At 36.1% G+C, this 23,847-nt stretch overlaps 2 protein-coding genes and 1 pseudogene across 5 annotated transcripts in view; 2 read left to right on the top strand and 1 right to left on the bottom strand.

Moving 5' to 3' along the window:
* The window catches only part of TRIM59 (tripartite motif containing 59), a 33,008-nt gene that overhangs the window by 4,925 nt on the left and 4,236 nt on the right, over positions 1–23,847 (top strand). Inside the window, exons 1-2 of one of the 3 annotated variants that reach the window (XR_010343487.1) lie at positions 3,553–3,637; positions 5,828–20,221. Coding sequence is in view for 1 of the 3 variants with exons in the window: in XM_012447343.3 (XP_012302766.2) it covers positions 5,831–7,042 (1,212 nt within the window). In the remaining 2 variants the exon portion in view is untranslated. Of the gene's footprint in view, positions 1–3,552; positions 3,638–5,827; positions 22,129–23,847 lie in introns of those variants that run through there. The other 2 variants (XR_010343486.1, XM_012447343.3) reach the window with 2 other exon arrangements.
* Positions 3,317–5,422, top strand: LOC135275845 (small ribosomal subunit protein eS6-like; annotated as a pseudogene).
* SMC4 (structural maintenance of chromosomes 4) overlaps positions 9,983–23,847 on the bottom strand; it is a 37,628-nt gene continuing 23,763 nt past the window's right edge. Inside the window, exons 14-24 of one of the 2 annotated variants that reach the window (XM_012447337.2) lie at positions 22,658–22,883; positions 22,473–22,552; positions 21,267–21,419; positions 20,070–20,196; positions 15,512–15,701; positions 14,093–14,237; positions 13,629–13,802; positions 13,041–13,223; positions 12,278–12,510; positions 11,622–11,805; positions 9,983–11,183 (exon numbers count right to left, since the gene is read on the bottom strand). In XM_012447337.2, coding sequence (XP_012302760.1) covers positions 11,031–11,183; positions 11,622–11,805; positions 12,278–12,510; positions 13,041–13,223; positions 13,629–13,802; positions 14,093–14,237; positions 15,512–15,701; positions 20,070–20,196; positions 21,267–21,419; positions 22,473–22,552; positions 22,658–22,883 — 1,848 coding nt within the window. In that variant the 3' untranslated portion in view covers positions 9,983–11,030. Of the gene's footprint in view, positions 11,184–11,235; positions 11,806–12,277; positions 12,511–13,040; positions 13,224–13,628; positions 13,803–14,092; positions 14,238–15,511; positions 15,702–20,069; positions 20,197–21,266; positions 21,420–22,472; positions 22,553–22,657; positions 22,884–23,847 lie in introns of those variants that run through there. The other variant, XM_012447336.3, reaches the window with a different exon arrangement.

Genomic DNA, 23,847 nt, shown 5'->3' with positions numbered 1-23,847 from the left:
CTGTCTGGCAACTCCTTGCCCTTCTACTTGGCCTGTCTCTTCAGCAAAGTAGTCTGGACTTCCTACATAGCAGTTTGTGGCTCTGAGGCAGCAACCTGCCAAGTTAGTTAAGGGCTGTACCTAGAACTACAGCATCACTTACACTGTATCCTATTGGTCAAAGCAGTCACATGGCCCACACACATTCTAATAGGGGGAGAATTGATTTCATCTCTTCATGCATAGGGAGTAGCAGCAAACTCACATTATAGGACAGCACATGTGGGAGATAATTATTGTGGCCATTCCAATTTTGGAAATGAGCCTCCCAAAGGAGAATTCTGAGACCTTTGGTTTTGTTTTCCTTTTTTCATCCTTCTTTTCTCTGTGGATTCTTGTAGGATTATCTTTAGTTCTTTAAAATTTTGTTATATTTTTAATTGCTTAATAGTTAAAAGTAAAACCATAATTTATAATGAAAAACAGATTATTGCTCTCTAGAAGCAGTCACTTTTATCTTTTTTAACATTTCTTATGGCATTTCTTCTATATTTCTAGATATTTATTTTTTGTGATTTCTTTATTTTTTAAGTATGTATTGACTTTCTTATAAGGAAAAATTAAGTTTTAGTTCTTAAACTGTTTCCTTCCCTTATTTTCCCCCTCAATATAATTTTGTCACTCTTTGGCAAAATCAGTATTTGATATTTACAATATTATGACTATTGCTATGACAGCTGAGTCCTATAGTATAATATTAATCTTTCCTGTCTTTCATGATTCTATCACTTTTTTCCCCTAAATTTAGTTACTGCTCAATGTGTTTCAGACACATGAAATATTCTGTCAGTTCCATTTATTTACTTAAAGATCTGTCTTCAGGGTCTGTCTTCCTCTTCTGGGGCGATTCTTCTCTAGGCTTTCACAGTTGTCCTGGACTTTATTTCACCATTATGCTGGTGAACATTCTTGCTTTTCTTTTTTCCCTGCAGTAGATTCTTTAGAAAGAGTTGGCAGAAGGTTGTTCCGTTTTTGAGACCTTATATGTCAAACTTTTTTTATCAAAAAGGATTGATTTTTTTTTTCTAGGTATAGAATTTTATTTTCCATTTTGGAAGCCATTTTTTTCCCCTGAGAATATCAAAGGCATTACTTTCATTGTCTTGTAGTTTCCAGTGTTATTGATGTTTTTACTGTTTGGAAACCTACATACAGTATAGCTAAATCCAAGATGTTCATTCTAGAAAATATACATAGGTAAAGTTTTTGCTCTTTTTCTTCCCCTCAGAAGCCTAGGCTGGTTGTGGAAAATTTCTGCTGCATAAAATTTCATACTGGTTTCTGAAAGTACTAGCCTCTAAGCATGATAGCCACGTATATCTTGTTTTTTTTTCTTTTTCTCTTTTTCTTAAAAGACAGGGTCTTGCTCTGTTGCCTGGGCTGGAGTACAGTGGCACAGTTGTGGCTCACTGCAGTCTCAATTTCTTGGGCTCAAATGATCCTCCTGCCTCAGCCTCCCGAGTAGCTGGGACTATAGGCGTTTATCACTGTGCCCTACTAATGTTTAATTTTTTGTAGAGATGGGGTCTCACAGTGTTGCCCAGGTTGGTCTTGAACTCCTGGCTTCAAGTGATCCTCCCACCTCGGCCTCCCAAAGTGCCGGAATTACAGGTGTGAGCCACCGCACCTGGCCCACCTGTATAGTTTACTTCTCAGGCAGCAACCAGAGTCAGAAAGTTCCTGGCCTTACAAAGTTATTTTTTAGTTCTGGTTTCTCTTGAATTTGTTGCCTAAAATAAGTTTTTAATAAATACATTAGTGAGGAAAGTGTAGTCTGAGAGTAGGTTTTGACTTCTGTGATCTTTAAGTTATCCACAAATTTTTGTCTGAAAAGTATACATATGATAGCAGTAACTTTGATATGAACTATGACTTTTGCTTCCTTTTTATTTATTTATTTATTTTTGAGACAGAGTCTTGCTCTGTCACCTAGGCTGGAGTGTAGTCACGCCATCTTGTGCCTTAGCCTCCTGAGTAGCTGGGATAACTGGTGGACGCCACCATGCCTGACTAGTTTTTGTATTTTTAGTAGATACAGGGTTTTACCATGTTGGCCAGGCTGGTCTCAAACTCCTGGCCTCAAGTGATCCACCTGCCTTGGCCTGCTTCCATTTTATATAAGATTAAGAAATGACATTTTGTTTACAATGTTGTGAATATTCTCATTCTAAAGAAAGTTGAGCTTTTGGTCCCTAAATGCATTCTTAGAGTTGTTTCCTAGCTTTTTGCAAATACAGGATGGGGTTTGGAGAGAAAAGTTAGATTGTGTTTTAGGACTAATTTTGCTACTTAAACAATTTAATAGCTCCAGTAATATTAAATCCAGATGAAATGTATGTCCACTGCTCAAATTGTATTTCCTACAAAGTGTTATTCTGTTTATTCCTTCATTGTGAATTCTGACATCACTGAAATACTGTAAAAAACACGTTTGTTTTTCTTGGATGGTTTCTGTATGACTTCAGAGCTTTCTGTAGGTGTAGGGTAAAGTTGTAAAGTCTTGCCAACATGCACTCACTTGAATTTATCTGCAGTGAATGTCATCTTCACTGTTGCTCAATTGCTTTAGTTTGCTGGAATGCTTCACAGTTCAAGCTTAGTCTCTGTGACACACTTTGGCTCACTTGGGATCTGAATGTTGTCAGTCTGAATGGAGTATTTTCTGAGAGATTTGCCTTTTACACCTTTTCCTAAGCAGAGATTTTGTTATTAAAAAAACTCAAAAAAAACAAAAGTCTGTATTAGCCACTGGTTTCTGAAAAGGCATTTGTTCATTGAACCAATGACAAGTAAATGCCTACTGTGTTAAAATTTGCGCCTAAATTGCAGGAATATAACCATAGTTTAGACACAATTCCTGCCCTTATAGGAGGCCTACATTCTAATGTATACAGAAGAGTTGCAGAATTGTTTTAAATAAAATGCTGTTAAAATGCTATGAAGTAGAAGTGCGGTGTTTAGTGAGAATGATAGGGGACCTAATCTGGAGAAAAGGCAGGCTCAAGTTGAGGCTTAAAGGAAGAGTAAGAGTTTGACAGTTGGTAGCCTCTTTTTCATGGTGCCTCATAGGCGTATACATAGCTGCTTCAAGGTGAAGCTGAACATCTCCTTCCCAGCCACTGGCTGCCAGAAGCTCCTTGAAGTGGACGATGAATGCAAACTTCGTACTTTTTATGAGAAGCGTATGGCAACAGAAGTTGCTGCTGATGCACTGGGTGAAGAATGGAAGGGTTATGTGGTCTGAATCAGTGGTGGGAATGACAAACAAGGTTTCCCCATGAAGCAGGGTGTCTTAACCCATGGCCGTGTCCGCCTGCTACTGAGTAAGGGGCATTCCTGTTACAGATCAAGGAGAACTGGAGAAATAAAGAGAAAATCAGTTCGTGGTTGCATTGTGGATGCTAATCTGAGCGTTCTCAACTTGGTTATTGTAAAAAAAAAAAAAAAAAAGGAGAGAAGGATATTCCTGGACTAACTGATACCACCATGCCTCATCGCCTGGGACCCAAAAGAGCTGGCAGAATCTGCATACTTTTCAGTCTTTCTAAAGAAGATGATGTCCGCCAGTATGTTGTAAGAAAGCCCTTAAACAAAGAAGGTAAGAAACCTAGGACTAAAGCACCCAAGATTCAGCGTCTTGTTACTCCACACGTTCTGCAGCACAAACGGCGGCGTACTAAGAACAATAAGGAAGAGGCTGCAGAATATGCTAAACTTTTGGCCAAGAGAATGAAGGAGGCTTAAGAGAGGTGCCAGGAACATATCGTGAAGAGACGCAGACTTTCGTCTTTGCGAGCTTCTACTTCTAAGTCTGAATCCAGTCAGAAATAAGATTTTTTGAGTAACAAATAAATAAGATCAGACTCAAAAAAAAAAAAGAGTTTGACAGTTGGTAAAGATAAGGGGCCAAGTTTGCATTTTATTAAAAATGCAATTAGTTACTTTTAGATGCTGTTTTCAAAGATTTTTAATCTTGAAAGTTAGTTTTATAGCATGTGATTTGGTAACCTTTATATTTTACATGAATGGCACTTGGGTTTTTAAGTTTTGCTTAAGGTACTTTCGACAGTGGTGTAACTTTTCTTTATCAAGGAGGAAGCCAGTCTTTACAACTGTGGCTTGCATTGAGGGTAGGTATGAAGGAAAACAGTAAGAGGTGTAGGATGCAAAATGGTCAGGCTTTTGTTATTGGAAATATCAATAATAGCTTGCCAAGAGGTCAATTACTTGTGTCAGAGATGGTCTCTGAACTATTGCGGGTTTCTTTTTCTGTTTCAGAGAAATACTTATCAAGGGACTTTTCCATGAAGGAAAGATGACTAATGGTCTCCTTTATATTCTTTACCATTTAGTGCTCTAGTTTTTCACTTAAAAATTAAGGCAGTAATTCACAGTTACCATAGTTAACTCTTATCTTTCAAACTAATTTTTATTATAAGGATTAATTCAAAATTTTTCTGCCTTCTAGATCTCCAAGTTAAAATTATTGCCTTAGAAAATTATACTATGCTGATCCTGGGTTTTAAGCATACTTGTATTCTAATTCAAGAAGCTAAAAAATTTATGGTAGTAACAGTTACTATAGAGAAATTTAATAACTTGCTTTAGGAACCATGATTGAGCCAACTGGTACATGTTTCCTCCTTTTGTATTAAAGAATATACTTTTGATAAACCTAACTTATTATACTAGAAATAGTCTTGTCTACTCATTGTATGTGTTTGGTTTTGATTTTATCATCTTAAATATTAAAACATTGCACAGAATACTTGTAATCACTAAGTAGACTTACACAGAACACTTTGAATTTTACTTAGTCTTTATTACATATTGTATTAGTCTGTTTTCATGCTGCTGATAAAGACATACCCGAGACTGGGTAATTTATGAGGAAAAAGAGGTTTAATGGACTCACAATTCCACATGGCTGGGGAGACCTCACAATCATGGTGGAAGGTGAAAGTCACGTCTCACATGGTGGCATACAAGAAGGGAGGATGTGAGCCAAGCAAAAGGGTTTCTTCTTATAAAACTGTCAGATCTCGTGATACTTATTCACTACCACAAGAACAGTATGGGGGAACCGACCCTGTGATTCAGTTATCTCCCACCGGGCCCCTCCCACAACATGTGGGAATTAAGGGAGCTACAATTCAAGATGAGATTTGGGTGGAGACACAGCCAAACTATAGCACATAGCAACAATTAAAATAACTTTAATTTGAAGCATTTTACTACAAATTAATGATAATTGCTTTATTTGGGATGATTTTGGTCCCTAAGGAATAAACTCTTAATTGTGATCATTCACTATACATACTAGGAATTGAATTACTAAGAAAGCTTCATTTTTTAAATATCTTGTTCTCTTTTTTTTTTTTTTTTTTTTGAGAAAGAGTCTTGCTCTGTCGCCCAGGCTGGAGTGCAGTGGCAAGATCTTGGCTCACTGCAACCTCTACCTCCTGGGTTCAAGCAATTCTGCTCAGCCTCCTGAGCAGCTGGGATTACAGGTGCATGCCACCATGCCCAGCTAATGTTTTGTATTTTTAGTAGAGATGGGGTTTCAGCATATTGGCCAAGCTGGTCTTGAACTCCTGACCTCGTGATCCACCCGCCTCAGCCTCCCAAAGTGTTGGGATTACAGGCGTGAGCCACTGCGCCCAGCTAAAAATATCTTGTTCTCTTTTAAATGACAAACAGTATAGTAACAATTTGGAGGTGAATGTCTAGAATGTTAATATGTACAGGTGTCTCTATGTAAGCTTAAACTACTTTTTCCTCTTGACAGGAAATGCACAATTTTGAGGAAGAGTTAACTTGCCCCATATGTTACAGTATTTTTGAAGATCCTCGTGTACTGCCATGCTCCCATACATTTTGTAGAAATTGTTTGGAAAATGTCCTTCAGGCATCTGGTAACTTTTATATATGGAGACCTTTACGAATTCCACTCAAGTGCCCTAATTGCAGAAGTATTATTGAAATTGCTCCAACTGGCATTGAATCTTTACCTGTTAATTTTGCTTTAAGGGCTATTATTGAAAAGTACCAGCAAGAAGACCATCCAGATATTGTCACCTGCCCTGAACATTACAGGCAACCGTTAAATGTTTACTGTCTACTAGACAAAAAATTAGTTTGTGGTCATTGCCTTACCATCGGTGAACATCATGGTCATCCTATAGATGACCTTCAAAGTGCCTATTTGAAAGAAAAGGACACTCCTCAAAAACTGCTTGAACAGTTGACTGATACACACTGGACAGATCTTACTCATCGTATTGAAAAGCTGGAAGAACAAAAATCTCATTCTGAGAAAATGGTCCAAGGTGAAAAGGAATTTGTTCTCCAGTATTTTAAGGAGCTTAATGATTTATTAGAACAGAAAAAAAAAAATTTCCTAACGGCTCTCTCTGATGTTAGCAATCTGATTAATCAAGAATATACTCCACAAATTGAAAGAATGAAAGAAATAAGAGAGCAGCAGCTTGAATTAATGACACTGACGACATCTTTACAAGAAGAGTCTCCACTTAATTTTCTTGAAAAAGTTGATGATGTACGCCAGCGTGTACAGATCTTGAAACAAAGACCACTTCCTGAGGTTCTACCTGTTGAAATTTATCCTCAAGTAAGCAAAGTATTGAAAGAAGAATGGAACATAACAGAAATTGGACAAATTAATAAAGTTCTCATTCCCAAAATGAAAATTTCTCCAAAAAGGATGCCATGTTCCTGGCCTGATAAGGATGAAAAGGGAATTGGATTTTTAAAAATTTTAAACGTTGTTATAGTTACATTAATTTCAGTGATACTGATGTTGATACTCTTTTTCAACCAACACATCATAACCTTTTTAAATGAAATTACTTTAGTATGGTTTTCTGAAGCCTCGCTATCTATTTACCAAAGTTTATTTAACAGTCTGCATGATGTAAAGAATATACTGTATCACATTTTCTATTTATTGAAGGAATTCATGTGGAAAATAGTTTCTCATTGAAAATGTCAATCTGAATTGTTTAAATGGCTTCTGTGCAGCAGAGATTAACCATTGCTAAATGAAAAAAATAGCAAACTGAGCTTTATTAGCGCTGCAACTAATAGAAATAGTGTTTATATTTGTTGCTTCTTTTGATTAGCCATGATATGTCAAAATTAGAGATACCTGAAATATTCAAATCATTGGGAAATAAAATCTAGTAACTACTTTGAAAATTAGTAACTATCCCATTTTTATTGGCTTTGTGAAGGTTAACATAATGTTGCTGTGACATTTAAACATTCTTGTACCAATATTGTCTTTTACTATTATTATATACTGCAGTTAATTGGCTTTATAGTTCTTTATATATAGCAAAATCTGAAAGTACATATACCTTTGTTTTGATGTGGCGTGAAGCTTTTGAATGAGTGAATAAGGATGATAAAGAGGTTTTAAAATCAAGCAACGAAGTCTTAAACTGATAAGGCATTGCTTAAAGATCTTTTGATCAAACATACCTGCATTTTAGATTTAAGAGCCCTAAATGTTTTTAGCATTCACTCTGAATAAATCTATTGCTTTTGGTTAACTGTTAGGGAACAGTGGCTTCTTAAAAATAACTTTTTGAGAAGAGGTCTCACTTTTTTGCCCAGGCTGGAGTGCAGTGGTCTGGCCATCGTTAGCTGCAGTTTCGACCCCCCAGGCTGAATTGATCCTTCTACCTCTGCCTCTGGAGTAGCTGGGACAAGAAAAATGTTTTTTTGTAGAAATGTTTTTTGCCATATTGCCCAGGTTGGTCTCAAACTCCTGGGCTCAAGAGATCCCCCCACCTTAGCCTCCCAAAGTGCTGGCATTATACAGATGTAAGCCATTGTGCCTGGGGATCAGCATTTTCTAACACTTGTCATATATAGTTTGTGTAAATTTAAGATTGTATTTAACTTTTCTACGCATCAGTCAAATAAGTTTTTCAATAAAAATTCATTTTTGGCGGGCCGTGGTGGCTCACACCTGTAATTCCAGCACTTTGGAGGCCCAGGCGGGTGGATCATGAGGTCAGATGGAGACCAGGCTGGCTAACACGATGAAACCCCATCTGTACTAAAAATACAAAGAAAATGAGCCGGGCATTGTGGCATGCACCTGTAGTTGCAACTACTTGGGAGGCGGAGGCAGAGGTTGCAGTGAGCTGAGATTGCGCCACTGCACTCCAGCCTGGGTGACAGAGCAAGACTCAGTCTCAAAAAACTAAAAACCTTCATCCTTACTAGAACAGAATCATGTTCATGAACTGCTCTGCAACAGGTTTTGATGGCATTATGTAGACTTTATTCATATTAAAAACTAATTTAAATTTTCCATCACATTCCCTAAAGCTAATGCAAAAGTACTAACAACTTAATCTTATATTCTTAGCTTTGCTTAAGAGAGCTTATTAAATCAAAACCTTGTAGTTCCCTTTAACAGAGACTGGAGTTATGATGTGTTATGACTTTTGGCCCACTGTCCATGCAACCCTAAGTGCAAGTTGATTTGCTTTCCAGAAATTCCAAATGGCCTGCTCTTTATCTAGTTGAAAAAGATATTTTGGGTCACATTAGACACTGTTCCTGGCTCTACAGATTGCATATAAACTATCATAAATAAATACAGCTTTTTCAGGGAACTAGTTGTAAAACTTAAGTTCTTATCTGCTAAGAACAAGCCTTAACATTAAGATGACTGTATTAAGTCAATTTATGATTAGAATCAGACTTACACCTAGCACAATTAACTATTGTGTGAGTCAAGAACATTTAAAGGATTAGTAGAGGTAAGGAGAGACATACTCAGATATTAAGGTAGAGATAAGAATGTTAAGTTGCATTCATTAAATACTAGTCACACCATAAAAGTGCCCGGTAGTTTAAAATACACGTAAGCAATGAAACGTATGCCATCTAATCTCTCATTTCTGTGATGTGAATATTTTTAACCCCCACTTTTTGTAGAGGGAACTGACAAAAGTGACTTGCCCAAGGCCATATAGCTGTGTGAGAGAACCCATGCATTATCTTCAGAGTTCATGCTATCACTCAACTTTAAAGAAGTAGGCCAAGATTAATAAGGGTTTATAATTGGTAGGAATTATAGCTACACAAAATTATGTATCTATAGTATTGACATTGTATCTTGCCAGTTTTTAGTAAAATTTTTCATTTTGTTATGTATAAACATAGTTAAGTGTATGAGTAACTGGTTCTTATGCTGCTGTTTTGTATTTTTTTTTTTAAATGAATGAGAGGTTCTCATATTGCCCAGGTTGGCCTTGAATGTATAGCCTCGCCTCCTCAAGCGCCAGGACAACTGGCCGGAGCCACCGAAGCTCCCGTTTTGTATTTTTACCAGAAGGAAGATTGCAAAAGTTAACGTATATAAATCTTAAAATATTTTTAAGTTTTGTGTACAATAAAATATTTTAATAAACAACAACTTTTGATATTTGCACTGAGCGGCTTAATGAGAGTTCCACTCAGGAGTGGTAGCTATGGGATTTTCATATAGGTTCTAAGTACTTCTAATTCTTTGAAACTTAGTACTGCAGGCTGGGTGCAGTGGCTCATCCCTGTAGTCCCAGCACTTTGGGAGGCTGAGGCAGGCAGATCACTTGAGGTCAGGAGTTTGAGACCATCTCTACCAAAAATACAAAAAGTAGCTGGGCATTGTGGTGTGCACCTGTAGACCCAGACTCTACAGGTGCTGAGGCAAGAGAATCCCTTGAACCTGTGAGGTGGGGGTTGCAGTGGGCCAAGATCTTGCTTCAGCACTCTACCCTGGGTAACTGAGATGCCCCGCCAAAAAAATAATGAAGTATTAAATTCTATTCACTTCTCCCACCAAGTGAAAACACTTGATTATAATTATAGCATTTTAAACATTTTCCCTTATATATTCTTGATTTAGAACAAATTACCATACTTGAATTTCAGATCTTGCTTTATTTAAAAGGCCATGCTACAAATGTGTTTAATGGTCCACAGAAGAAAGGAACAATTCACTCTAATTCCTTAGGATAAATACCCAGGAATTAAATAGCTAGGGTAGACTTCTAGTTCAATACTCAAAGTCCTTCCAAAAACCAAGTGGTTGCCAACTTATGTCCAGTAGCATTATAACATTCTTGAGCCAATAGTGTAAAACTACCCTGACAACTTTATAGGCAAAGATTACTCAAATACAGATGCTCCAACAGTGGGGCTACATCCTGGTAAAGTAAGTTGAAACTATCAAGTTGAAATGCATTTGAGTACCCTGATAAACATTTCATAAAGTTGAAAATTTGTTAAGTCAAACCAGTGTAAGTCAGGCCATCTTACTTCATACTCATCAAACAACTTATGAGATGATAGCCTAGGCTTGTTGAGACACTATCTTAATTTACTGGCTCTCTAAGTCATAAGTGTCAAACACATCAAATTTTAGAAAAGCATATGATACTTAAATTCTCGTCACTATAATTCAGAATGACTGGTTTACAAAAATATGTTCCTAGTATTTGGGTAATAACTGGTGATTGTCTAAAGTCGCAAGCTAAGTGGAATGCCTTAAAGAATAGATCCAAGATTAGTTAGTTGGTAGGCTTTTCCAGTGTAGGTAAGTCAAAGGCCCACGAAAGTATGCTGAGCCTTGATAGCATAAGCTAGTTTAGGACTTTGCCTCAACTAATATACTTTTTACTTTGCTGGCAGCAACTTGGAACTAAGGGCAAGTTATGTGACCCTCCATGTATCTCATTTTTCTCCATTGTCTGCTACTTACAAAATGGTCATATTTTTGTAATCTAGAAGCAGTTACAGAGAATATTTTATTAGAGCTTATAAATGACTGAACTGCATAAAATAGAAACCAGTTTTCATGATCTAGTTTAAGGAGTATGTATTTTATACAACTCATAATCCTTTACAAATAATAGAAAAAAATCAGTAATACATTGAATCAATTTGAAGAATCTTCAGTATAAACAAGTTCAACAAAGTCCTTTAGATGCAATTTCTTTTGGATTTACTGCAACACTTTTTGTTATGTTGTATGTCTTGTAAATTCCAATAAGTCTATCTGAAATCTCAAACATATTATTTCGAAGAGAAATTATTATGAACTGTGCATTTTTTGTTTGTTCCTAAAGAGAAAGAAAGAGTAAGAAATGTTAAGTAGTAACAGGTAAATTGCACAAACATGTAACCTCAAATATTTTTTGGACAATAACATTACATTGATAACATGTAAAAGGAATGATGGCAGGAATAATTCATCAAACAGTATTTGAGTTTGAAAGGAATGTGGTTATTTTGACTTCTAGTGGAAAAAAAATCTAGGAAAATGACCTAGGACTCTAGCTGTGATTCTGCGATTAATTTGCATTTTTAATTTATATTTTAATCCTCCAAAATGGAAATATTTGGTTCAAATAAAAAATCATCTGGTCTCCACTGATATCAGAGGAGATGGAGTTAGAGAATAAAGAAAAGCTCAATAGTAAGAAATAAAGAATTTCATGTGTAATGTTTAGGGTACCCCTGTAAGTTTCTGGAATGAAAATCCTGAAACAATTACTTACATATATATAAAATGCAACAATGGACACATTTTTAAAATCAAGGGCTGCATCAATCTCATCCATGAAGTAAAGAGGAGTGGGCTTGTAGTGATGAAGAGCAAATACCAAAGCCAATGAACTAAGTGTTTTCTCTCCTCCTGAAAGGTTGAAGATCTTTTTCCAACTTTTCTTAGGTGGTCGAACACTGAAATGATCAAGAAAATCTTAGTCAAATTACTTGTATAGCTAAAGTTAAGACCTCATGATTTGTTTTCCATTAATTGCCTTATGCCGTATTTCTCTGAGGAATATGTTCTTTGCTTTTCACAAATATGAACTTTTTTCTGTTATTTTATAAAAACATTGGAGGATGAATACATAGGAACACATATCAAAATTTTAAGATTTAAAGAGCGAGGTAAGTACTTATACTTCTTGCTATCCTTTCCCCTTACCAAATATAATTTCTCAATCCTAAAATTTAAAAGGTGAACTAGACAAATATTTTGTCAATACTGGCTATCTGCCCCTGTAAACTGCAAGCATAAACAGCATGGAAACAAATTAGTATTTATCATCAAATAAAACAAGCTATAGACCTTGCCTTCACATCCTACCTCCAAGAAATACTGAGTTTGGAGAATATGTAGAAATAGGTTAACAGTGGGATTACAAACCTGAACATGATTCCTTCAGAGAAAGGATCCAAGCTGTCTACAAGCTCCAGTTCAGCGTCTCCTCCCAAAGTAAGCATTTGGTAATTTTCCTTTAATTTATTGGTTATTATATAAAAACCTGCCATAAATTCATTAAGCCTTTGTTTCCGAAGATCTTCATATGCGTGTCTAAAATTATCTCTTTCATGAGTAATTTTGTCCAATTCTGCTACCCGTTGCAAATATAATTCTTCCTGTGAAAAGAATGTTATGATAGGAAAAATCATACTGAGATAAATTTGATATGAGACTTAGCATTGTTAATTATTATTTTTTGAGACGAAGTCTTGCCCTGTTGCCTAGGTTGGAGAGGAAAAATCTACTGAGATAAATTTGATATGAGACTTAGCATTGTTAATTATTATTTTTTGAGACGAAGACTTGCCCCGTTGCCTAGGCTGGAGTACAACGGTGCAATCTCGGCTCACTGCAACCTCCGACTCCCAGGTTCACGTGATTCTCCTGCCTCAGCCTCCCGAGTAGCTGGGACTCAGGCACGCACCACCATGCCTAGCTAATTTTTTTGTATCTTTTGTAGAGACGGGGTCTCACCATGCTAGCCAGTCTGGTCTCAAACTCCTGACCTCATGACCCACCACCCGCCTCAGCCTTCCAAAGTGCTGGGATTACAGGCATGAGCCACCTTGCCCTGCCAACAGCATTGTTAATTTACATAAGGACTAAAAAGAATTCCAGCTAGTATAAGTAAACTGTTGTCTCATACCTTCTTTTTATACTCTGCAACAGCACCAAGGTTTGGTTTCATTTCATGACACCGGGCTTCCAAAAGTGCAATTTGATTTGTTATAGAATCTGGATTCTTGATTGCTTCAAGATCCTCTGGGCTTAGAACTGAAATCTGTTCAACAGGATTATCTTCTATAGGATGCAATGATATTTTTGAAATCTAAAAGTTCAATTTAGGGGAGAGTTAGAAGGCACAATATTACAATTCATTGTTTGAAAAAAATGACAAATTACACAGCTATTAAAACAATAGGATTTGTGACTGATTTGTGTGTCCATTATTTTTCAAAGGACTGACTTTAAGAAAAATAGTTGTAACACTCAAAAGTGTTCATGTAATCTTTTCTTAAATGTCCAGATCAGTCCTACAGTGAAAGGGTAGTTGTCTAACAATCACAGACTTTTCTGTATATAACAATTTATATTGTTCATTATGTCCCATATAAACCTGAGAAGTGATTATAGAATTAACAATCACAACATACTCACAAACAAAACCAATAAAATTTAAGAACCCAACCCCTTTTTTTAAAATAATGTTTAAACTAAATGGTAACAGTCTCACCTCTTTTTGCCAATATTTGATTTTAGAATTATGTTCAGCAATGTGACCATCTATTTGTTCAAGTTTCAACTTAATACTAAGTGCATCTTTTTGAAGAGCATGTTCATTTTCTTGAATAACTTTTAATTCTTGAAGCAGATTGCGATATTCTTTCTGGATCTCTGGTAAGGATTTCTAAACACAAAAAAGAACTGCTAGACAGAATGTTCCGAAATAGAGCAGTCATTTTCACATTACAAAGAAGGAATTACCAATCTCTCCCCATGTCCCTTCCATTTTAAAAGTTTTTAAGCATTTAAATTCACAAATTGCAACATTCTTATTGTACAAATAAAAATTCAGTTAGAAGACTTTTAATCTATGAGTGCTTACTACATTCTAGGCACTGATGTCATATATCCAGCTCTTTAAATTGGTTCCAGTATCATCCTGAGATCTCCTCTTCAATACAAAGCAAGTCTTACCTCTGCAGCATTTGTGTTTTTTACGACCTCTGCTGCTTTGTCCTCAATACTTTTCAGCTCTGCTGTTAGGTCATCCACCTCTTTCTCAGTATCTTTTATTTCTTTCTCTGTACGAAAGACAGAGTCTTGTGCCTTTTTAAGGTTTCTAAAGCAGCAAAATGATGCATCAAAAATGTGGTAACGTGATTCGTTATTGTTTCTAAAAACTTACTAAAGAACTTTTCACGACATTTAATGTGACATTTTTTCTATTCATAGTCTTAAATTTATGATTTACAAAATCATTTGTAAATCAATTTTTGTAGGTTTATACAAACACTTGTGGGATGAGTTGTGTATTTTCCATTATAAAGGTCTTTCTTACCTAAGCTGCTTATATCATCTAACTTTAGATTGATGCAACATTGTCCATTAAATTATCAAATTCTTGTCATTTTCTCGTCAGAGATTCTTAAATCTCTATGCCCATAAAGTTTTACCTTCAAATGCTTTCCAGTTCAAGACAAGGCAACAAGTACTTCTGAAAGAGCGAAACACTACTTCTCCCTTATTAGCTCTTTATCTTTGAGGAAAACACTCTGGATTAGTTTAACCAGATAATCAATATGCAATCAATTTATTTTTTAAAAAGAAATGAAATGGCTGTTTAAATGTCAATATTTTATATACATACCTAGCTTTAATTATTTTGGAAACACTTCGATAAATACTCTAAAAAAATTAAGGCCAGGCAAGGTGGCTGATGCCTATAATCCCAGCAGGACGCTGAGGCAGGTGGATTACTTGAGGTCAGGAGTTTGACACTAGCCTGACCAACATGGTGAAACCCTGTCTCTACTAAAAATACAAAAGTTAGCTGGGCATGGGGCGCACGCCTCTAATCCCAGCTATTTGGGAGGCTGAGGTAGGAGAATTGCTTGAACCCGGAAGGCGGAGGGAGGTTGCAGTGAGCCAAGGTCACATCACTGCACTCCAACCTGGGCAACAGAGCAAGACTCTGTATCAAAAACTAAAACTAGAAAATAAAATGTAGATTATCAAGAGAATTAATTTTGCTAAGTGATCCTATTTTTCCCTCTTTTACATATTCTTTTAAGGCCTGTATCTACTATTTAATGACTACTCCCTCCCCCAGACCAGAGAAACAAAACTGATTTCTATGCCCTCACAACAATGGGGCATAGAATAAAGTCTACCTGCACTTTCCTATGGCATACCTGTTTACCAGCTTTTTTACTTGGCCATAGGATAAATGTTCATTATAAGTTTTCCGTCATGAAAGTCCTATTAGGTAATGTGTCAGACAGGTTTAATAAGTTAACAGTAAGAGAAACATTCTATGGAACATTAAACAGTAACCTCCTTTCCAATGTAAAGGTAGCGAAAGGGAAAACAGGTCAGGTAACGTGCATACTCTACCTGTCAGCAGTCTTGATTGCTACTTGGGCTTTAGTAATAGCAGAAGCACATTCATCTAACTGCTTATTTATTTTATCAAGTTTGTCTTGTTGGGCCTTGAGTTTATGATTATTGATTTCTACAATGATATTGTGTAAGCGTTTAACCTCAGCTTCTACTTTACCAGCTTTCTCAGCCACAGCATCATATTCTGAAATTTAAAAATAAAGAACAAATTAGTGTTTCTATGATAATGAACATCATTTATTAGAAGTACACTTCTTCAATCAGTATGACTATACATGATGCATTAAAACAAATTTTAGACATGGGAAAAAGCACCTTAAAAAAACAATATCCTGTATCAAAACAAATGGTATTATAGTAACACACAGGTTAAATTCTCTGGCTCAGCTGTAAATACACCATTTGTTAATGGCTTCATGTTCTCAGCTTCTTTTAAAGTATCTTTTCAACTTTTCTTGGGGCACTTCCTTGACTACTAAGTTCATAATGATTTTTAGCCTTAGACACACTATGTGCCTAACTCAGTATTCACTTGCCCACAGTGAAGAAATTGTGGTTATTTTCTTCTGCTAACATAATTTTGCATTTCTCCACATTATAACTAAGTGGAGGATATAAGATCAGTTAGCATTCCTCCCTGTGACAATGAAGGGTCAAAGTTAACATTTCCCAGATTTCCCTGTAGCTAGGGTTTAGATGTAATTTAGGTCAATTCAATCAGAAGTACTTGCATAATTTGGAAGGCATAAACAAATTGGACATATTTCTTCTGGCAGGCAGTCACAAAGGAGTCTGGATTTTCTGTAATGAAGTTACAGGGTCTGGTGTCCAGTCAATAGCTTTGTGATTAACAGGCATTGGCACTGACTATGATGGTATGGATTATAATAGGTGCAATGCACTTCTGCTGTTGGTACTTGTAGTGGCATCTTCCAAATTTGAGATATTACTTTCCAAATGTAGAGAAATTTCTTATTTCTTAATAATAATAAATTATTCTTGAATGTTTAATCTAGAAACTCTCTTTAGACATCCCAATGTCTCTGTAGACAATGTTATTACCCTGTCCCTCTCCACCACACAAATCCTATCCTAGTCATAGTGGATTCTGTTCTCCATACTTGAATCTGAATCACTATACAATATAGGAACAATGAAAAGGTAGCAAAAAGGTGGGAAATTCAACCTATCAAGAATACAGAAAGGCAATAAAAAATGCTGAGATAACTGGTGGAGATTCCCATAAAGCTCCTATTGGTACGTGGGTATTAGGCACGTAGGATTTGCTGAGAGAAAAGGATTGGAGAGATATAACTACTGCTTCCTTTGTCTTTGCTCTCCTATTAGGCAGATGTTGGAATTTCTTTATCTTTTTGTACTATAGTATCAGGTAATTCTTTAGCCCGATTTTTTATCCCATTTATTGAGTTTAATTCCAATAGCTCTATTTTTCAAGTATCTGAAATCACCATTTGGCTCTAAAAACAAAACAAAAGCAAAAAAAAACCCCATACTTTTTGGGGGGCTTATGGATGGCTCCTTACTTTCTTAAGAATATTAAACATACACATTTAAAAGTCCTATATATTGCTAACACTGGTAATCACTTCTTTCAGGTCTAAGTTACTCCATTTGTTGATGGGATTAACTTGCTCACAGTAATGATGTTCTTTGTGGCCGAAATTCTGTTAGGCTGTGCCTATGTGCTTGGCTCACTTGTAGGATAGAGCACCAGCTGCTTGACAGCCAGCAGCACCACTCACAGTGATTGCGGGATCAGGCATGCTGCTAGGAAGGCTTCTATCCTTGAATATCCTTCCAAAAGAAATTCAACAGAGTATTCTCCTTCTTGTTTTCAAGTACCTGCAGTGCATTTCTTTTTTAATACCTATAGTAGTATGTCTACTAGAATTATAAAGGAACAGCTGTGGCACGTATAGCCTACAATTCTGACATCACTCTTCTATATTTAACGATTTATCTTTTTTGTGAGACGGAGTCTTGCTCTGCGGCCCAGGCTGGAGTGCAGTGGTGCAATACTGGCTCACTGCAACTTCCATCTCCCAGGTTCAAGCCATTTTCCAGGCTTACCCTGTCATGTAGCTGAGATTACAGGTGTGTGCCACCAACCACACCTGGCTAATTTATTTTTGTATTTTTATTAGAGACAGGGTTTCACCATGTTGGCCAGGCTGGTCTCAAACTCCTGACCCCAAGTGATCTGTCTGCTTCAGCCTCCCAAAGTGCTGGGATTACAGGCATAAGCCACCATGCCCAGCCCATTTTATGTTTATCTTAAATATAAAATGTTTGCACAGATTTAGACATAAAGATTTACTGTAGCCTGTTTATTTAAAAATATGAATATGTTCAAGAGTTAAAAAATATGCTATGAGTTGCATCTTGCCTGAATTACTACAATGGCATCTCAATTTCTCTGCTTCTACCTTGGCCCCATTTGCTCTGTCATTAGCCAGTGTAATATACTTTTTTTTTTTTTGAGACGGAGTTTCGCTCTTGTTACTCAGGCTGGAGTGCAATGGCGCGATCTCGGCTCACCGCAACCTCCGCCTCCTGGGTTCGGGCAATTCTCCTGCCTCAGCCTCCTGAGTAGCTGGGATTACAGGCACGCGCCACCATGCCCAGCTAGTGTAATATACTTTTAAAACCTCAATGAATGGAAAAGAAAATATTGAATCTTAAAGATATGCTCACACAAATGGGCCCTCCACATGAGACATTAACAGAGTCTACTGATAATATACAATATACAGCATTTCTAAGACAGAAGATATATAGAGCTCCTAATAAAGTCAAGGATTCCTTTTTCAAGTAAGGATGAAACACAGATTCTTGCAGTCTCTCCATGAAAATGTTCCCATTAATGGCACAGATAAACATTTTGGCTTCTCAACTGACCGTTGAGAAGCTGTTGTTGTGGGTACTTGTAGGGAAAGGGGAGTGTGGTTGAAGGCCCCAGAGGATCTGGGTTCCTCTGTCCTTTATTCCAGCCACAATGGTTTGTATTACCAGTATACTCCTGCCTCACCCTTTGCCCCTTTATACTCTTCTTGGAATGCTTTTCTCTCAAATATACACAGTTTACCCCTCACACTTTCTTTGGGTCTCCATTCAAATATGTACCATCTTACATGTGTGCTCCTTGGAAAGAGAAACTTTATTTTTGTTTACTGCTCTATTAATATGACCTAAAACAAAGCCTGGCCAGATGCTATGTGAGTGAGTGCCTGAATGTTAAATATATAGAGAGACATACATATACAAATTAATAGGAGTATAAATTAACATTTGATATGTATTGTACAAATGTGTCAACATTTTAATATCTTTTTCTTTTGGAAGAAAATCCCCTCATTTTTGGAGCAGTTGGATAATTGCTCCAATTCCACTCTCATTGGTTCTTTGGGATGGTTAATCAGTATTTGTCTTCCTTGGCTCATGAAGCAAACTGCAACAGGAATCCTTCTTAAGAATAAAATGAAGCTTTCCTAAGAATAAAATGAAGCTTGCTGTGTCTGCTGGAGTCACTAGCTAAGATTCTGTAAGCCTGGAAGGGGACTGTGGCAAAACCCACCATCTCCTCTCTCAGTAAGATGTACATCTATGTTTGATTGAAACAAACATGGAAAGACAAGCACAGCTGATCAGGTATGTGATCAAGGGATTTCAATTAAAGCTACAAAGCCATTTTTGCCTATGAATTCCTTTTCCTGCTTAAAGATTCTATTTTGGTAGAACACTTACATGTCTATATGTGCACAAGAAGTTTTGAAAGAAAGAAAATATATATATTTTAAGTTTTCAACTAAGCATTGTTTTTCTTTGAATGCATACCACTTATTCCCCGTGTTATTGGAGTGATTTAGTTTTTCTAAATCTGTAACTACCATCTTGAAGGGGTTTTGGAAAGATTAGGGACAAGGTATACAAAGTGTGAAATTAAAAGCATGGGCTCAAAAATCAGACTGTATCACCTATTTCTTTTTTTTTTTTGAGATGGAGTTTCGCTCGTTACCCAGGCTGGAGTGCAATGGCGCAATCTCGGCTCACCGCAACCTCCGCCTCCTGGGTTCAAGCGATTCTCCTCCCTCAGCCTTCTGAGTAGCTGAGATTACAGGCATGCGCCACCATGCCCAGCTAATTTTTTGTATTTTTAGTAGAGACGGGGTGTTTCACCATGTTGACCAGGATGGTGTCTCGATCTCTTGACCTCGTATCCACCCGCCTCGGCCTCCCAAAGTGCTGGGATTACAGGCATGAGCCACCGCGCTCGGCCCCTGTATCACCTATTTCTATACTACCACGTGCTGTGTGACCTTAGGCAAATTATATTTAAAAAAAAAAAAAAAAAAAAAAAATCTGTGCCTCAGTTTCCTTGTTTGTCAAATGAGACTAATAGCACTTACTTTATAATAATAAAAACCATAAGATTTAGTGCAATGTCTTGCATATACTTAGCTTCTGCTACCTAAATATTGCAAGTTTTAAAAAGCTGTTTTTGACAAAAAAAAAAGTCTATCTTTAAACATACCTGTTTTGAAAGCATTAACGTTTTCTTCTAACAATTTCTGCTTTTTTTTGTCAGGAGCTGTAGCAAGTACATTGGCTTCAAGTTCCTTAACTTGGACATTCAAATATTCTTCTTGCTCTATTAAACGCTAGAGAGAAGTTTTAACATTTAAGGTCAGTATTTTAACATTTGCTTTAAACATTGTGAATTTTTAAAAAGGGCACTTAAAATCTTCAAGAAAAAGACAAACACTAATAGGAAAAGGGCAAAAGACATGCGCCATTGATATAAAAAATGAAAATGGCCAACAAACAAAATTATAAAGACAAATTAGAGTGCCACATTTCTGTTTACAAGGTAGCAAACTTATTTAGACCACCCTAGCGTTCAAAGACTTGGAAAAATAATTATTTGAATATGCTCTTAGTAGTGCATGAATTATAACCTTTTTTGAAAATGATCTGGCATTATGTAACAAATGCCTTAAACATTGTACACATATGATGTGATACCTGTAATTTTTGAAATCTAAGGAAATAACTGAATGAATGTATCAATGTATACCCACAAGGATTTTTTTTAACATAGCCATGTACATAATAATACAGAAAAACATTTATCAAATTGTGGTACAAATAAAATGCTCTAAAGCAATTAAGAACAAGTAAATTTATACTGGCTTGGAAAGAAAACCATAATTTATTTTTAAAAAGTTAATATGACATTAAAAAAGCCATACGCATACTTTATATATATACACATATCTACCACATATATATATTACATGCAAACTAGGTATTAGAAAAGTTGAAGAATATACATCAAAATTGAAGGTGATGATCATTTGGGTATTTTCTGAAAACTTATTAAAAAAAACAGTGGGCATGCATTGCTTTTTCATAATTAAGAAAACATTCCACTTTGAAAAGAGAATAAAAATAAAGGGTCATATAGTTGTTAAGGTAAGTCACGTTTCTATGGTGTACAAATGGAAAACCGGAATAACTGTGTCTGGAGCAAGACAGGGCATTATCAATCAGTTAGTACTCAGGGAAATAAAATCATCAAGAGTTAGATCTGCCTACAGATCCTTCTCCCTCCCTCCCTTATATATATTATAAATTGTAAGCAAATACCAAAATAGTTCTGATAAATTCCTATTGAATCCCAATAGTTTTCAGTTAATACACACACAGACACACATATGCATGCACGCACCTGGATGCTTGCAGTAAATTTTTCTAGCGTGTTCCTCATTTCTCGTTCACTATGCCGTAACTTAACTACTCTTTCTTCAAGTTGTACTTTCTGTTCTTGGATTTGCATTGCTTTCTTAGAGTCGTTTTGCAACTGTGATTCCATTTTGTTTACCTACAAAGAAAGTTTTCCCTAAGGGCCATTTCACATTGACAGGAAAGTCAACTTACAAAGAAAACTAAAACTTCTGATCTTTTTCTTTTCTCTTTTTTGAGTGACAGTCTCACTCAGTGTCCCAGGCTGGAATACAATGGCACAGACTCAACTCATTGCAACCTCTGCCTCCTGGATCCAAGCGATCCTCCTGCCTCAGCCTCCTGAGTAGCTGACACTACAGGTGCATGCCACTGCACCCGGCTAATTTTTGTGTTTTCAGTAGAGATGGGTTTTCACTATGTTGGCCAGGCTGGTCTTGAACTCCTGATCTTGTGATCGAACCACCTCGGCCTCCCAAAGTGCTGATTACAGGCGTGAGCCACCACGCCTGGCCTAAAACTTCTGATCTTGAAAGACTAGAACAAAAATCAAACCACCCAGTTCTAATCCCAATCAAAAGTTCAGGAGATGATCAAGTAATTTCTTGATCAAATAATCAGGTGGAAAGGTAATTAAGTGTTGTACGGTCACCTATTATTTCAATGAAGGTATAGCATTCAAATACTTGAGTGGAAGGATATAAACTCATATTTTCAAAATATGAGAAGGGGGAAATCTAAGTACAATACTTTGGAAAAAGGTATTCAGGACATCTAAGAACATGTTTTTGAGGAGGAAAAAAGTATAAAATACTTTGAAGTTGAGATGTGCATCAAGAAGTCTTTGCTATACTTATAAAGAATTTTCTGAACTAAATTATGTAATATAGCAATAATGCAAAAAAATCCAATACATTAAATGTAAATCAGAATAATTATGGAATATCCGTATGATCCAAATGTACTAATTAAAAAATACATTTTGAGCATATATTTTCTAATTTAATATTTTGTTTTATAGAACTTTAAAGAGCTTTACATGAAAAATCCCTAGTAAACTTTAATAGATTGAATTTTCTACAATTTGAGTACACCATACTTAAAATGGCCAAATTTCGTAGTATGTATACACCTCAGTAAAGCTATTTTTTTTTTTAAAGAAAAGTCTGACTACAATTTTAGATATGCTGACCTCTTCTTCAGAGATTTCAATGACAAGTGAGGAACCCATTCTTCCTTTCATTACTTTGCTTCCACCACCAGTCATTGTACCTGGAAAACAGGGGAGAGAAGTCAGCTTTAGATGTCTCCCCAACAAGATTAAAGAAAGTCAATGCTGGGAGAAAAAAACCAACCGAAAAACAAAAACGCTATTACCTGACTGTTCTATGATTTGTCCCTGTAAAGTTACCACTCTCCATCTTCTATCTTTTTGATATGCTACTCTTGTGGCTTGATCCAAGTTGTCAGCTACTAAGGTATCTCGTAAAGCAAAATAAAAAGCTTGGCGAATTTTGTCATCTTTTACTTTTACTAAATCAAATAAACGAGAAGTATTTTCAGGAGTCTGAATTTCGGTCATTTTTTTTGCCCATACAGCCATCTAAAAGTAAAAAACAAACAAAAAGAAAACAAAAAACAAACCATAGGAATAATTTAACAAAAGAAACAAGAATTGTACACAAAACGTTACAAAATTAGACCTAAATAAATGGAAGACATCCCATGTTTGTGGATCTAAAGATTTAATATTATTAAGATGGCAATATCATCTAAACAGATCTGCAGATTCAATACAACCTGTATCAAACTCCCAGTTCACATCCCCCTTTTTTTTTGTGGCAGTAATTGACCATTTGGATCTTAAAATGCATACATACAAATTCCAGGGACCCAGAACAGCCAATACAATAAAGAACAAAACTAGAGGACTCAAGCTTCCTGATTTTAAAACTTATTACAATGCTACAATAATCAAGACAGTATGCTATACCAGCACAAGTAATACAACTGAAAGCCCAGAAATAAACCTTTACATTAATGGTTGGGTGGTTTCAATAAGGATGCCAAGAAAATTCAACGGGGTAAAGCATAATCTTTCCAACAAATGGTGCTGAAATAACTGGATAGCCACATGGAAATAGTTGTATTCCTACTTTATATCACATAAAAAAATTAACTCAAAATAGATGAAAACCTAAATATAAAGGTAAAACTATAAAACTCTTAGTAAATCACTGTGATCTTGGCTTAGGCAGTAGTTTCTTAGATATGATACTCCAAACACAAACAACCAAAGAAAAAAGATAAATTGAAATTTATCAAAATTACAAACTTTTGTGCCTCAAAGGATACCATCAAGAAAGTGTAAATACAATCCGAGGAATGGGGTAAAATATCTGTGAATAGTATCTCACAAGAGACTTGTATTCAGAATAAACAAATCCTACAACTCAACAATAAAAAAAAAGAGAAACCAATTAAAAAATGGGCAAAGGATTTGAAAAGATATTTCTCCAAGGAAGATAAACAAATGGCCAAGCACATGAAAGGACTTTTACTATCAT

The sequence above is a fragment of the Aotus nancymaae genome, unplaced genomic scaffold (assembly GCF_030222135.1).
Source record: "Aotus nancymaae isolate 86718 unplaced genomic scaffold, 86718_ANA_hifiasm-v0.15.2.pri h1tg000019l, whole genome shotgun sequence".
Classification (NCBI taxonomy): domain Eukaryota; kingdom Metazoa; phylum Chordata; class Mammalia; order Primates; family Aotidae; genus Aotus; species Aotus nancymaae.
The sequence above is the reverse complement of the archived record's forward strand: the minus strand, read 5'-3'. Positions and strand labels throughout refer to the sequence as shown.